Source organism: Anopheles funestus, chromosome 2RL (assembly GCF_943734845.2).
Source record: "Anopheles funestus chromosome 2RL, idAnoFuneDA-416_04, whole genome shotgun sequence".
NCBI classification, from domain to species: Eukaryota; Metazoa; Arthropoda; class Insecta; order Diptera; family Culicidae; genus Anopheles; species Anopheles funestus.
This window is the reverse complement of record NC_064598.1, coordinates 25,105,085-25,120,235: the sequence shown is the minus strand read 5'-3', so window position 1 is coordinate 25,120,235 and position 15,151 is coordinate 25,105,085. Positions and strand designations below refer to the sequence as shown.

At 39.9% G+C, this 15,151-nt stretch overlaps 1 protein-coding gene across 7 annotated transcripts; it reads left to right on the top strand.

Annotated features, from left to right (window-relative positions):
- Positions 1 to 12,187: 12,187 nt before the first annotated feature.
- On the top strand, positions 12,188 to 14,922 carry LOC125775222 (uncharacterized). Of its 7 annotated transcripts, XM_049445821.1 has the most exons (5): positions 12,188 to 12,371; positions 12,496 to 12,624; positions 12,711 to 14,089; positions 14,154 to 14,270; positions 14,520 to 14,643. In XM_049445821.1, the coding sequence occupies exons 3-5, from the start codon at positions 12,773 to 12,775 to the stop codon at positions 14,589 to 14,591; spliced, it is 1,506 nt and encodes a 501-aa protein (XP_049301778.1). In that variant the 5' UTR covers positions 12,188 to 12,371; positions 12,496 to 12,624; positions 12,711 to 12,772; the 3' UTR covers positions 14,592 to 14,643. The 7 variants fall into 7 exon arrangements, with proteins under 7 accessions (XP_049301778.1, XP_049301782.1, XP_049301779.1 ...); XM_049445825.1 differs by lacking the exon at positions 12,496 to 12,624 and having other exon boundaries at positions 12,729 to 14,089; XM_049445822.1 differs by having other exon boundaries at positions 12,188 to 12,624; positions 12,729 to 14,089.
- Positions 14,923 to 15,151: the final 229 nt, after the last annotated feature.

Here is a 15,151-nt window from a genome sequence, read left to right as displayed (position 1 = left end):
CCGATCGAGTTATAGGCAAAACTTGGTGCAAAAATGAGCCGTAGTAAATTTTTATTTTTTTGATTTTTTTGATTTTTTGATTATTTTTTACTCTTTTTTTATTTAAAGCATTACTTGAGTGAAAAGAAACACATTGCAACCGATTGGCATTAAAATAAATCAATTTAATTTTTTTTGCAAAATTTCTCAAAAAAAACGTAAGGGGTAAGCCTTAAGAAATTTTCGAGTTGAAAATTTTTTTAAAATTTTTTTCCGATTTTTTATGCTTTTTTTAATTTAAAGCATTATTTGAGTGAAAAGAAACTTATTGCAACCAATTCGCATTAAAATATATCACATTTAAAATTTTTGCTATATTGCTCAAAAATGAGGAAAATTTTACATTTTCTCAAACAGGGTAAGGAACTTGGTTCCTCGAATAACTTCTGGCACAGACATCTGAGGGCATGGCCGTCCAAGAAGAAAATGTAGCCATTGGTGCCATCTATCGACCACAGGTTAAAGATTGGCAATCCGTTGGGTACCGACCGAGTTATAGCCAAAATTTGGTGCAAAAATGAGGAAAATTTACATTTTCTCAAACAGGGTAAGGAACTTGGTTCCTCGAATAACTTCTGGCACAGACATCTGAGGGCATGGCCGTCCAAGAAGAAAATGTAACCATTGGTGCCATCTATTGACCACAGGTTAAAGATTCTCAATCCGTTGGATACCCACTGAGTTATAGGCAAAACTTGGTGCAAAAATGAGCCTTAGTAAATTTTTATTTTTTGATTTTTTGATTATTTTTCACTCTTTTTTTTATTTAAAGCATTACTTGAGTGAAAAGAAACACATTGCAACCGATTGGCATTAAAATAAATCAATTTAATTTTTTTGCAAAATTTCTCAAAAAAAACGTAAGGGGTAAGCCTTAAGAAATTTTCGAGTTGAAATTTTTTTTAAAATTTTTTTCCGATTTTTTATGCTTTTTTTAATTTAAAGCATTATTTGAGTGAAAAGAAACTTATTGCAACAAATTCGCATTAAAATATATCACATTTAAAATTTTTGCTATATTGCTCAAAAATGAGGAAAATTTTACATTTTCTCAAACAGGGTAAGGAACATGGTTACTCGAATAACTTCCGACACAGACATCTGAGGGCATGGCCGTCCAAGAAGAAAATGTAGCCATTGGTGCTATCTATCGACCACAGGTTAAAGATTGGCGATCCGTTGGATACCGACCGAGTTATAGGCAAAACTTAGTGCAAAAATGAGGAAAATTTTACATTTTCTCAAACAGGGTAAGGAACTTGGTTCCTCGCATTACTTCTGGCACAGACATCTGAGGGCATGGCCGTCCAAGAAGAAAATGTAGCCATTAGTGCCATCTATCGACCACAGGTTAAAGATTGGCGATCCGTTGGATACCGATCGAGTTATAGGCAAAGCTTGGTGCAAAAATGAGCCGTAGTAAATTTTTATTTTTTTGATTTTTTTGATTTTTTGATTATTTTTTACTCTTTTTTTATTTAAAGCATTACTTGAGTGAAAAGAAACACATTGCAACCGATTGGCATTAAAATAAATCAATTTAATTTTTTTTGCAAAATTTCTCAAAAAAAACGTAAGGGGTAAGCCTTAAGAAATTTTCGAGTTGAAAATTTTTTTAAAATTTTTTTCCGATTTTTTATGCTTTTTTTAATTTAAAGCATTATTTGAGTGAAAAGAAACTTATTGCAACAAATTCGCATTAAAATATATCACATTTAAAATTTTTGCTATATTGCTCAAAAATGAGGAAAATTTTACATTTTCTCAAACAGGGTAAGGAACTTGGTTCCTCGAATAACTTCTGGCACGGACATCTGAGGGCATGGCCGTCCAAGAAGAAAATGTAGCCATTGGTGCCATCTATCGACCACAGGTTTATTGGCGATCCGTTGGATACCGATCGAGTTATAGGCAAAACTTGGTGCAAAAATGAGGAAAATTTTACATTTTCTCAAACAGGGTAAGGAACTTGGTTCCTCGCATTACTTCTGGCACAGACATCTGAGGGCATGGCCGTCCAAGAAGAAAATGTAGCCATTAGTGCCATCTATCGACCACAGGTTAAAGATTGGCGATCCGTTGGGTACCGACCGAGTTATAGGCAAAACTTGGTGCAAAAATGAGCCTTAGTAAATTTTTATTTTTTTGATTTTTTTGATTTTTTGATTATTTTTTACTCTTTTTTTATTTAAAGCATTACTTGAGTGAAAAGAAACACATTGCAACCGATTGGCATTAAAATAAATCAATTTAATTTTTTTTGCAAAATTTCTCAAAAAAAACGTAAGGGGTAAGCCTTAAGAAATTTTCGAGTTGAAAATTTTTTTAAAATTTTTTTCCGATTTTTTATGCTTTTTTTAATTTAAAGCATTATTTGAGTGAAAAGAAACTTATTGCAACAAATTCGCATTAAAATATATCACATTTAAAATTTTTGCTATATTGCTCAAAAATGAGGAAAATTTTACATTTTCTCAAACAGGGTAAGGAACATGGTTACTCGAATAACTTCCGACACAGACATCTGAGGGCATGGCCGTCCAAGAAGAAAATGTAGCCATTGGTGCCATCTATCGACCACAGGTTTATTGGCGATCCGTTGGATACCGACCGAGTTATAGGCAAAACTTGGTGCAAAAATGAGGAAAATTTTACATTTTCTCAAACAGGGTAAGGAACTTGGTTCCTCGAATTACTTCTGGCACAGACATCTGAGGGCATGGCCGTCCAAGAAGAAAATGTAGCCATTGGTGCCATCTATTGACCACAGGTTAAAGATTCTCAATCCGTTGGATACCCACCGAGTTATAGGCAAAACTTGGTGCAAAAATGAGCCTTAGTAAATTTTTTTTTTTTGATTTTTTGATTATTTTTCACTCTTTTTTTATTTAAAGCATTACTTGAGTGAAAAGAAACACATTGCAACCGATTGGCAATAAAATAAATCAATTTAATTTTTTTTGCAAAATTTCTCAAAAAAAAACCTAAGGGGTAAGCCTTACGAAATTTTCGAGTTGAAAAATTTTTTTACATTTTTTTCCGATTTTTTATACTTTTTTTAATTTAAAGCATTATTTGAGTGAAAAGAAACTTATTGCAACAAATTCGCATTAAAATAAATCAATTTATAAAATTTTGCTACATTGCTCAAAAATGAGGAAAATTTTACATTTTCTCAAACAGGGTAGGGCATGGCCGTTCAAGAAGAAAATGTAGCCATTGGTGCCATCTATCGACTACAGGTTAAAGATTGGCGATCCGTTGGATACCGACCGACTTATAGGAAAAACTTGGTGCAAAAATGAACCTTTTGACATTTTCAAATTTTCATAATTTTTTAATTTTTTCTGATTTTTTATCCTTTTTTTAATTTAAAGCATTAGTTGAGTGAAAAGAAACTTGTTTGAACCAATTGGCATTAAAATAAATCAGTTTCATTTTTTTTGCAAAATTTCTCAAAAAAAAAAACGTAAGGGGTAAGCCTTATGAAATTTTCGAGTTGAAAATAATTTTAAAATTTTTTTATTCTTTTTTTAATTTGAAGCATTATTTGAGTGAAAAGAAACTTATTGCAACACATTCGCATTGAAAAATATCAAATTTAAAAATTTTGCTAAATATCCCAGAAAAAGCTAAGGTTTTAGCCTCAGGAGATTTTCAAATATATGTTTTTTTTTAATTTTTATTACTTTTTATTCTTTTCTTTATTTAAAGCATTATTTGAGTGAAAAGAAACTGATTTCACCAAATTTCCTTTGAAATACATCAATTTATATTTTTTTCTAAATTTCCCAAAAAAACAGCTAAGGCTATAACCTTAGCAAATTTTCAAATTTTTAGAATTTTTTTAATTTTTTTATTATTTTTTATTCATTTTTTATTAAAAGCATTATATGAGTGAAAAGAAACTTATTTAAATAAATTCTCATTAAAATACATCAGTTTAAAAATTTTGCTAAATTTCGCCAAAAACAAAGGCTTAGGCTATAGCCAATTTTAAATTTATAGTTTTTTTTGGGAAATATCTACGAGATGAGATTTTTTGCGAATGATTAGCCATTCTTCTGTTTTTAAAATAGTATTTACATTCACAACAATTATTTACAACACGTACGTACTTTAAAAAATAAAAAGGCAATCGATATTTTTAAACTGTACAATTTATATTGTACAATATACACTCAACCGATCTAATCGTTGCTTTTGTATTTGTTTACCTTGTTATTGCCAGCAAAATCGAGCTTTCGCAATTTTTTTTATATGAAGTTTCGCAAAATTTTCCTGAATCGCGTTCGCAAACGCGACAATTGCTAAGCATTTAGTGACGGGGAGAAAGAATACGGTGGCGTCTAATTAGAAGCGAACGTTTCAGGGTGGCTATAATATGTATGGACGATTTCCTCACCAATCAACCTTTAACGTTGCAAAATCACGCATAATACAACACGGTTGAATCCTTCACTGTGTAAGAAAAGCACACTGACAGCGTTTTTTGGACGAGACTTTCCGGTGAATACGAATTCAGCATTCCTGTTCTAGCATCGCAGCGGGCGGAATTGACTAGCCACAGGAACGTCAAAGGGTCGGGAAGCCATTTAAACGTTATTCTAAGAACGCCTTCCCGGAGTGGTTTGGTTATGTACGCGCCGCAGGAACTCCGAACCATGTGTGTGCGCACGTACGTCAGAACGTTAAGATGAATTACCTTTTAATTCGCCGTGTAACATGCCGCGCGGGGTTTTTCGTGTCTGGCCGAACCGTTGGTGGGTATACCCAGTGCGATGTATAATGCCCCAAAGCTGCTGATTATTCCTGTTGGCTTATGTCTTGCGGTAGACCACATTTCTGCCCGGTCATTATGGTCGTGGTTGATGCTTTCCATGATGGTGATGATGATGATGCTGCTGCTGTTGCTGCTGCTCATCATTAATCTGCGGCATGGCGGGCAGGATTGTACACAGCACTAAAGGGAACCGCGTTGGTGCAGTGGAATGGATTTTGTACTGAGAAACCCCGTACGGAGGAATGATGTGAAGCAAACTTTAATCGGTTGAGAGATTACTTTATCGTAATCGAATCATGCTTCAAGCTGCAACAAAGAATAAAGCGTAGAGATGTCTGCTTGGGGCATGATACTGGAGTGTAGCAGCAATTTAACCTAATACTTTTCATCGTGACGGTGGCATATAAATTTTAAATAAATTTTTACATAAAATTGAAAAGGTTAATCAAAGCACTTTACTGTGCAAATACTAGCTGACACTGTTTTTCTGGACAATGTCACTTGCCGTTAACACACTATGCTATGATTTAAGGCTTGTTAAATACTTCTGGAATTTATAGAGCGTCAATACATTCACTGAAAGTGAGAAGGAATGATCATGCTGTTGAGTTTGTTGAGTTTGAAAGATTTGGCTGGGATTCATATTGGCAGGGAAAAAAATATATTTATATTTTTATTCGAAGCTAGGACATATGAAAATTTATTAATTTTAAATTTAAAATTTATTAAGTTAACGTTAGATATTTCGGAATGTCAACGCTTGTTAAACAATTTAAAAAAAATTGTTCTAAAATAGCCTTATCTTCGGCAATGTTTTAATTGGTTGTTCATGTTAGCTCATTTTTTTAATCCTATTGTTGTTAACTAAGAAAAATTTAATTTGAATGTCAATAAGAAATGAGGAAATTGAAATATTTTAAAATAAATTTAGAGCACGTGTTTCAATTTGAAAGTTTTAATCGAAATTACATTATTAATCAATTGTTAATTAGCATTATTAACGTTTACTTATTTATGCTGCTAAATGTCTAGCACACAAAATACAAACTGTAAGTCTGTTGACCGGGGGTGGCCCGGTGGTGCATGTGATAAACGGCGCCAGTCCACACGGCCGGACCATGTTCAAATCCCATCCGGACCGTCCCCCCGTAGCAAGGACTGACTATCCGGCTACGTGGTAAAATAAGTCTAGTAAGCCAGAAATGGCCGGCGTGACTGGTAAGGTCGTTAAGCCAAGAAGAAGAAGAAGAAGTCTGTTGAAAATTCCTTATTACTCGATCGTGATGTATTCCTTCGATCCCATCTCTTACTCCTCGCTCCTGCTAAGTGTGACAGTGGCAGGTGTACAATGAGAATAATTATTTACAACCTACTTCTGCCGATGCGTGGAGAAAGCGTACAGCGTAAACAAATGTAAAAATGTCACCTGCAACCATGCCATCATGATAATGGCCCTAAATATTCCACTCCACGTGAAAAAAAAACAAACCACCAATTTGAGCATTGTCGATCGGCGCTTGAAAACGATGAACCGGTTGACGAGAAAATAAATTAAACATAATTAATATTTTTACCAGCCCAAACCGGTATACGTTCGAATGAAGGGTGTGTTGGGTACGAATTTTCTTTACATATCTGTTGCTTTTAACATTACCGGGCGAGGAAGAACAGTCAGAAAGCGCTCTTTTTTTGTATGTAGCTTTCAAAAACAACACACAAATTGCAACCGGTTGGTTCGTCCTCTTTGAGGAATGTGGATGATAATCATACACGAGCATATCGGCACTCGAGGCTTTCGGAACCGAACTGTAGAATGCGTCCAGCCAAACACAATGGCATGAGATTGGCACACAGGGCGCCACGGTGCATCGTCAGCAAATGCGCGAATACCACTTCACCACGCTGCCGAAAATCATCATTCAGCAGTGGCAACGATGCTGAAAAGTTAGCCTCGAATCCCGTTCCTTACGCGAGCGGTGTGGTAATTACGGAACGCTTTCATCCATCCCGAGGGCAAACAATTCAGTGCAATGGTAGTTGCGCGTATGATAGCCCATGTTTCGCGTCTCACTTTGTTCTCAGTTTAGCGAGTTCTGGCCATTTTGCGTGCCAACGATAATGACCTACAGACACACACACGCATACACACATTTCGGAACAAGAGTCATGCTGAAAGGGACAAGGTGAAGGGTGCAGTATGCAAAAAGGTTCTTGATCGATCGGTTGAAATGCTCGAGGGCGCTTGTCGGCTGCCAATTTGGTGCGATCAGTTTCGACTACTGCGTGATGATGCCGACAGTCTTTTTATTTTTCTGCTACAAGCAACCAACAGTGCAAATGGGTCCGGTGCAATGGTGCAACCGATGGTTAAATGCATTGCTCTTAGCGATATTGGTGCTATGGATGGAAAGCAGTCATTTACCACCTAGTGTGATGTTTTGTGATAGACCATTTCTGCTAGTGCTTATGGTAATGGAACGTATTACAATGCATTACAACATTTAAAAGGAATGAGAGTAATGTAGTTTCATTTGCGAACTGGACCATTATTTGCATTGCCGTAGTGCGAAGAGAATGATCTAACACTACACTCGTATGAGCTTTTGCCATTAACAAGCCTTTATGATCAAATTCTAGCTCTACAATATTTATTCTTACCAGCATCATCGTCAAAATATATAAGGTTTAGCACATCTCTCATAAATTTGTGGATGGTTTGGAAGATTTTTTACGCCTAGATAGCAATTCACAGCATTTTCGTATGGACAAGGCAACCGTGCTCAATGTCTATTCCTGAGCCAGCGGTAATATTTTAAGTACTCTCTATTACTTATAGACCACCAGATGCGAATTTTATTTTCACAGACAGACTCAATGCTGTGGAAGTACTCAAAACATAGCTTAGACTATGTAGAATATAAAATTCTAGAACTCCTAAGCTTCTTGTTTGAAAAGACTCTTTCATTCTGGTATTACTGGCAATGAGGAAGCGGATAAATTTGGAAAAGGATGCGCTTCTGACGGTGACTTGTATGATAGGACTATCCTCTATGAAGAGTATGTCAATTCTATCCAGGAATTATGTATAGCCTGTTTGTAAAATTTATGCGAACCAGATGACCTATGGATATATCTCTATTCGATACCTCCAAAAGTTTCCCTGATTTGAAGAGTTCCCTGAACGTAGAGTGTTCATACGCATGATCAGATCTAACCATTTTTCGTTGGACGGTCAACTTCAGCGTTTAAACCTGGTTCGAACGAAAGATTTCGGCTGCTACATAGGCCGTTCTGTGGTCATGTAAAGACTTGTAAAGACAAGTATCAGGCAACCGTATGTCCCAATTAAAGACATAACGGCGCTAAGAGACATGCCATACATGGAAATAATATTTAGATTAGCTAAAGAACACAGTTTCATTGTATAAATGTCTACTCACTCGTATCAAAGAAAGCAGGGCATCGTTTGAAGAATAGCAATCAATTGCAACTCTTGGCCAAAAATTCAAACCAATACCTGTCCAGATTTGTTTAAAACACATTCCAAAGGTTGCAATAGTATTTGCTAGCATACTCGTGCTTTAGAAGACTCGAAAAGGGCACGGGTTCCCATCCTTACCATTTTCCACTTCCGTCAAAATACCGCAATTTCACTTGAAACTCTAACGCAAACTATTCCGGAGTCCGCTAGATGGATCGACCTACTCGTACACTGGTTCCGTCTTTATTCGGATAACCGTGAATCTGCTACAAACCATCGTCCGTGAGGCCAAACAAAGTTCGGTACGAAAGGTATGCAGCAATCGGTTTGCCGTAGCTCAATCCGAAACACTCAATCCACCAGTTGCGTTTCAACGAACCAAAGGAATCGTCGGGTGGCCGTTTGGGCAAAGTTTTTCGTACCCGTACGTATGTGTGCACGGCATTCCAGCATTGACCGCAGAATTCGTTCGAACGTTTAAAGTTCGGCAAAGAATAAACAGAACGGTTTATGGTTGACTGGAAGGAATTTTACCTCATGTCGAGAATGCTGCGCCCCACGTTGGCTTTTCCTCCCTTTTTGGCGTAGCTTTTGACTGTGGAAGTGAAAAAGTAAAAACGATTAAAAAAAAAGTTCTCCTGCCTTTGGGCTGGATCATGTTGGTGGAGGAGGGTGGTGTCTCGAACCTTGGTACTTAGTGTGGCGGTTTTCTCAGCATCAATCATCGGGTCCCACCGAACCAGTGCTGGGGAAATGGTGGGAAGCGTGCAAGGATCACGATGGTTTGTACCGGGTTAAGGTCGAAGGTGTAGGATGAAAAGTTAATTTCCATTCATCATAAACACATCATCCAGATAGGGCCACAGGGAGTGGAGAATGGTGCTGACTCGCCAAACTTGTGAAGCCGTACAGGGAAATGGTTGCCTTGTTGGGGATAGATTCTTGGCCCGGGTCTTCATCCGGTGTGTGTGTTTGTGCGTGTGGTCATCATTCATCAAAAGAAGCGATTTCGAAACAGTGACTTGCCGTTGTCCCGCAGGAATACAGCTCAACTCCAGCATGACCTCGGCTGTAATAGTACGTCTAAATCATAATTAATATGTCTATCGTCTTCACTGTCTTTCGAAGACATTTCTATCGAAGCAAATGGAAGGTGGATGCGTCAAGCTGTCGAGTTGATAAGCTTCCATTCCCAGCTTTACAGACCCGTTCCAACGAACCGGATGGCGATGGCGAAACAGAGTCCGCACCTTGGCCTATCGAATTTCTTTCCAATCGTACAGAACAAGTGCATACGGCAGAGGAGCAGCAGTGTGAGACCATGGAAAGCTCGTCGAGTGGGAGATACTGTAGTGTCGTTTGTATCGTACGCGCAGGACCGTTGTTCATCCCGTAAACGTCATTCAACAAGCTTTTCCGGTTTTCCAGTTCCAGTTTTTCTTTTTCTCCATTTTCTCCGATTCCAGCACGTTCGGTGCACGATGCTCCAACAACCGCCGCTATTCGATTCCGGGCGGCAGTTGATTTCATCTGCTGGTAGTTCGATTGTGTTAAAGTGCCGTAAATAAACACCGTTGACAACCTGACGACGCTGTAATTCGAATCCCGAACCGGGTTTCTGAACCACCGCGAACCATGTCCCGGGTTCCTCGCTGGTTCGAACAATCGTTAACTGCTGAGCTAGGAAGATGGATGGGTTCGATTTCACTAAAAGCAGGACAAAAACGCTTACCATCAGGACGAGCAAAGGCTTCTGCTCAAATGTCTCAAATGAGCTGAGCGTGGAAAAAATCCACCCGACAAAATAGGGAGTGGGTTATTGAGGCGGTTTAACGTTTGCCGGGGTTTTGTGGCTCGTAAAAGAAAAGCATGTGCGGGAAAGGAGTCGGTGGCGCATCACCCATTCATTGGGACATCGACACGATAAACGTCAACGGGTAGCTATACTCGAAACCTAGCGAGGTAACTGCCTGATGGCAAGATGGCGTAGTACGCCTCCAACATCCTTGCGGTAAAGTATCATGTTCCGGGACGCTTATTAGGCTATGGCGGGGTCAGATTGCGTCTAGAGCTTTCGGGTGAGGTTTTACGTACGTATCCAAAATAGGTCGCCTTTGTGGAAGCTTCAGGGTGACATCGCATACACGTCGTTTACCGATCTTCCGAATTTTGACGGCGTTGTAAAGTTAAACCATCGCATCGGCAAGAAGGATATATTTAATGGACCACTGTTGTGTGGTGCGGTACGGGCACGTACCGTCCTACTCGGGTCTACTTTGCGAGATTGCGAAGATAAAATATTTATGTGCGTACGTAAACCCGTGTGAAAGGTGCTAGTTTGCTTATGTCCAATATCAATTCCGTTGCTGATGGTGTACGGATTTTTTTTGGCGGTTGGGGGAAAAGATGTTTTATCTATTCAAATATTGAACATATCTATTCCAATTTTCGTTCTATTGTTGACTGTTGGTTTTAATTTGTTTCGAACAGGGAAGGCTTCCCGCATCAGGTATGGTATAATTGCCGGATACTGGCACTTCTGTTGTGTAAAGCTCAAGACACCGAAAAATCTCTCTCAAGCTGTGTCTTGACTTAATTGACCATCCAAATTCGCAATTCAATAGGTTGCTGAATGTTTTTTGGGGGAGCAAATGCCTTGATGTAAAAGGGAACCCAAAACCAACTGCCAAAAAAATATAATAACAATGGCCTCAAATGAATATTTTTTGGGCATTTTAACCATACTAAACGGTTCAACCAAACAAAAGCATCTCACACCCACGGCCATGGGTAAGTTGTGGTCTAATGACGCATCACGCAGTTTGTATGCTGGCAGAGCGATGAGATGAGCTGCGTGAGGAACGCTTAATAGGGTCAATCGTGTACAAAATTGGCAAGGGCTTGAAGGTGCGATGAGTGTGCTTCAACGGGCGCTAAATGGAACGTGAGCAAGTCAGCTGCTTTCAACCGGTAGCAGCTGAAGCACGTTTTTGCACGCGAACCGGTTATTTGGTTTGGAGCTGCTGTACAGGAATGGGTGACTTTTTGGTGAGTTTGTGAAAAGGGTGAACAGACAGTGGAACAGCTTATTGAAAAGGTGCGGACAATAAGCATTGTGAAGAAACAAGACACATCTAGACATGATAATGTGCCGAACCGATGTGCTTGCATGTCCTTTTCTGCGATAACGAAAATACTTCGGCACAATTTTATTGAAACATTATTTAGAAGGATTTTATCATCATCTACATCGAGTTAAACGTTTTATACGTGAAAAATCGGGTTGTGTTTTGATAAGGAATTGAAATAAATTTGAGGAAACAACTTGGTTATTAAGAGGAATAGTTACAATTTTGGTTACTGTCTAGGTTCAGGATAAAAAGTTTTAGATAAGGTGCAAAGCAGAATATTCTGCTCGAAGTAAATTCTCAATTTCTTGATCTGGTGCTTCGGCGATTCAGACATTTTTTGGCATTTTCATCCTAGTTGTCTTGTTTAAAGATCTTTGCCTATTTGACGACTAATTCTTAACATACGATCCGCTGATGAACCTTTAGTACTGCATGAAGCTGAATTTTTAGCGTTTTTTCTATTTTATAAGAATTAGGGGCAATTGTTCATTGTTCAGTGGCATAACCTGCTCCTTTGTACCAAGATCTTTAATGATCTGAATCCGGAGGTCGTTGCTGTTGCTCGATCTTGCTAAATATTTGCTAGATCGATATATTGAGGAAATTGAAATATTGCCTCGGATTGATATGTGTTTCTTTAAATTTTTGCTCATAGCCACTTCTTCTTTTACACAAAATGACTTATTGGATACGTTCAAAGCGACTAGGAAACATGTCATCACATGTACAGCAACATCACCTAGGCACAATCTGTCAATCCAACTGAAACACGTTCTTGCCAATTTGGTTTCTACTACGCAAGCGCAAGAATTACGGTCAGTTTGTGTACAAACAATCCGCTGCGCATAGTTTAAAAATAATAGTCGCATACACGCACGATCTTCAGTTCTGTTCTGAGTTCGAATTTTATCAGACCATTCCGTTTGTGGTAGACACAGTAAGTAGTGTGTAGCGAAACTCTTAGAAGATAACGATTTATGCGTTATTCATAGTGAGTTTTTGTAAAAAGAACGTGATACATCTTGCACTTCTTGGTCTATTCGATTTGATACGGTGAAAAGCACATACACCCGGCACTGTAATCTGTCGTGCCTTATATAAGCAAAAAGGAAGGCGAAGGAAGGCGTAGTGCGCATGCCTACAAGGTGGCAAATATTTTTGTTGTGAAACATTTGGACCTCAACGGCAAGGTGACAATTTTTGCAAAACTATTGAGACGCAAAATAGCAACACATTATTAAGTGAGCACTTGTCTCGGCATAAATACAGTTTGAAGATCTTTCTTTTGTTGTAGGTGAATTAAGTGACCAGAGAAGGGGTTCGGTGTTTTGAAGCAAGATGTCCAAGAAGCTGCCCGTCCGCTCGCTGAGCGAACTGACGTTGGCGGAGCTGGCTGGTACAATTGTGGGTGCGATCGGTACCATGGTACAGACGAGCCATGCGTTTGGCATTCCACCCGACTACACACTGCTGATGGTGGAGATCAACTCGTACATGGACAATCTGGGTGCCACGAGCAACATCTATGAGGATCTGCTGCGTGTGATCCTTTGCTCGGATTCGCTCGAAGCGTCGATGCGTTTCTGCTGCTTGCAAATGCTCCTAAACGATGGCGTACTGTGTCTGGTGACGGAGATCTTCCCACTAGCGTACTACGAGCGTATACTGCAGGTGATCGCTGCGCAGGGTCGTGGATTGCGCCAGCTAAACATGAAAGGTGTTTGGGTGAAGGAAGAATGCATGTGCTACATGTTTGAGATTGTGAAGCGTTTACCGCACCTGACCAAACTAACCATCCCTCACATTGCGAATGATAACCTGCTGAAGCACATCGCCGACTATAGCCAATGTATGAGACAGTTGGATATTAGTGGCGAAACGGACATTACGGAGATCGGCATTGAGTATCTTTGCTATGGCGAATGTCGAAACCATCTCACGTACGTAGACATTGGTTCACTCGGAGAGGAAAACATTTGCCACACGGATGTGGCACTGTTACTGCAGAACCTTCCCAACTTAGCCACGCTGCAATCGTACTCGTTTGTAGGCCGCAGTTTGCAGTACATTATCGACAAGAAGGATGCTAACTTTCGGTGCCGGTTGGTGTATGTGCACGATACGGAAACGGATGCGTCCACGTTGGATGCGATTGTGCGCTCCTGTCCACGGTTGGAACACATCTATCTCGACTCACCGGAGGCGGGTATTCTGGAGAAGCTAAGTGCGGTCAAATTGCGCCGGTTGAAGTTGTACAAGTTTAGTTCATATGAGTTAGTTAGCTTGATGGAGCACATCGGCAAAGCACTGTACCATCTGACCGTAATCAAGGGATATGGACCGCTGGAGATTGATCGTCTCGTGCGCTCCTGTCCGAACTTGATTGATCTCGACTTCTACATGATGGATTCACTGACGTTTACGGGTGACACTAGCTTCGGAAATCTTCAGGGTTTGGAGATTTTAAGCAGTCCTATACAGAAACCTAGCTTGCGTCGTTTCATCTGCCATACGACTTCGTTGCGCCGGCTGGCTGTTGACACAGTTACCTTCTCCGATGAAGACATCAGCTCGATGGTGATCGAGCATGACTTCTATCAGTTGGAAGACGTTTGGTTTACATCGGCACCGTACCTGTCCATTGCATCAGTGGAGGTAGGAAGTCCTGTATTTTTTATACAAATCACACAATTCACGATCACGGCTTCCCTTTTGTCAGATACTGATGGACCGCTGTCCGGAGCTGCAGAGCGTTGGTCAGCTAAGCGGATGGGCCCTGACGCCGGACGATGTGACGCTACTCCGTGGGATTCTGAAAAGCTGCAACTCCTCACTGGTACTATCACCAGCAAGTATATTTCCTTGATAGGTTCTCCCAAAACAAAAAAAAAGATACCAAAACGTCCAAAGGTTCATTACATGATGGGAGACATTTCGTCAGTGCGTGTATACTTACCGTTTACCAACGCTAACACCATGTTCCCCTGATGTTTGATTCTATTTTCGTGTCTCCCTTGTCCATTTTCTATCCTGCCCTCACCCGTTCCCCCTTTCCATTTCCGCCTGGACAACTACTCCCTGGCAGGTGCTCAAGCCGTTCCAGTCCCGAAGGAAAGCTAGACATGCCGTTTCGTGGATCGTAGTGCGACGCGACTGATCGCTAGCTCGAGCAATAAAGATCCGTCAATGAACTGATAGCAAATGCAGAACCTCTAGGTTCGTTTTAACCACGCTCTTATGGGGATTTTTTTTGTTTGTTTTTTGTTTCGAAATTTTGCAGATGATACAGTCCCTTTGACGGCGTACCCCGTTGCACCCGTACGTGTGGGTACGAAAGCTCACACAAAGAAAAACGGTTGTGATCTCTAAATCAGGGGAATGGAATTGAGTTTGGAATTTATTTTTCTTGGTTACGTGGTGGTAAACCACGTACTCACAACACTGAAGTGAATTTTCACATTTTAAACAATAAACAGCGTACCACACCAGCGTGTCCTTTTGTTTCAGTTTTGTTGTCCATCTTCTTTGCACCGGGCACAGTTTACCATGCCACTGGTTGCGAATTATCGTTAATTATGTACTTCCCGATCGTACCATTCCGGTCCCAAAAGTGGTGCACTGATCGTTCGTTTGAGTTGTTTTGAGTGTTCTTCCTGTTCCCGGCAGCTGATTGATTCGTACCGAAGCTTTTGTTTCACTAAATCGAGCGAGTATAAT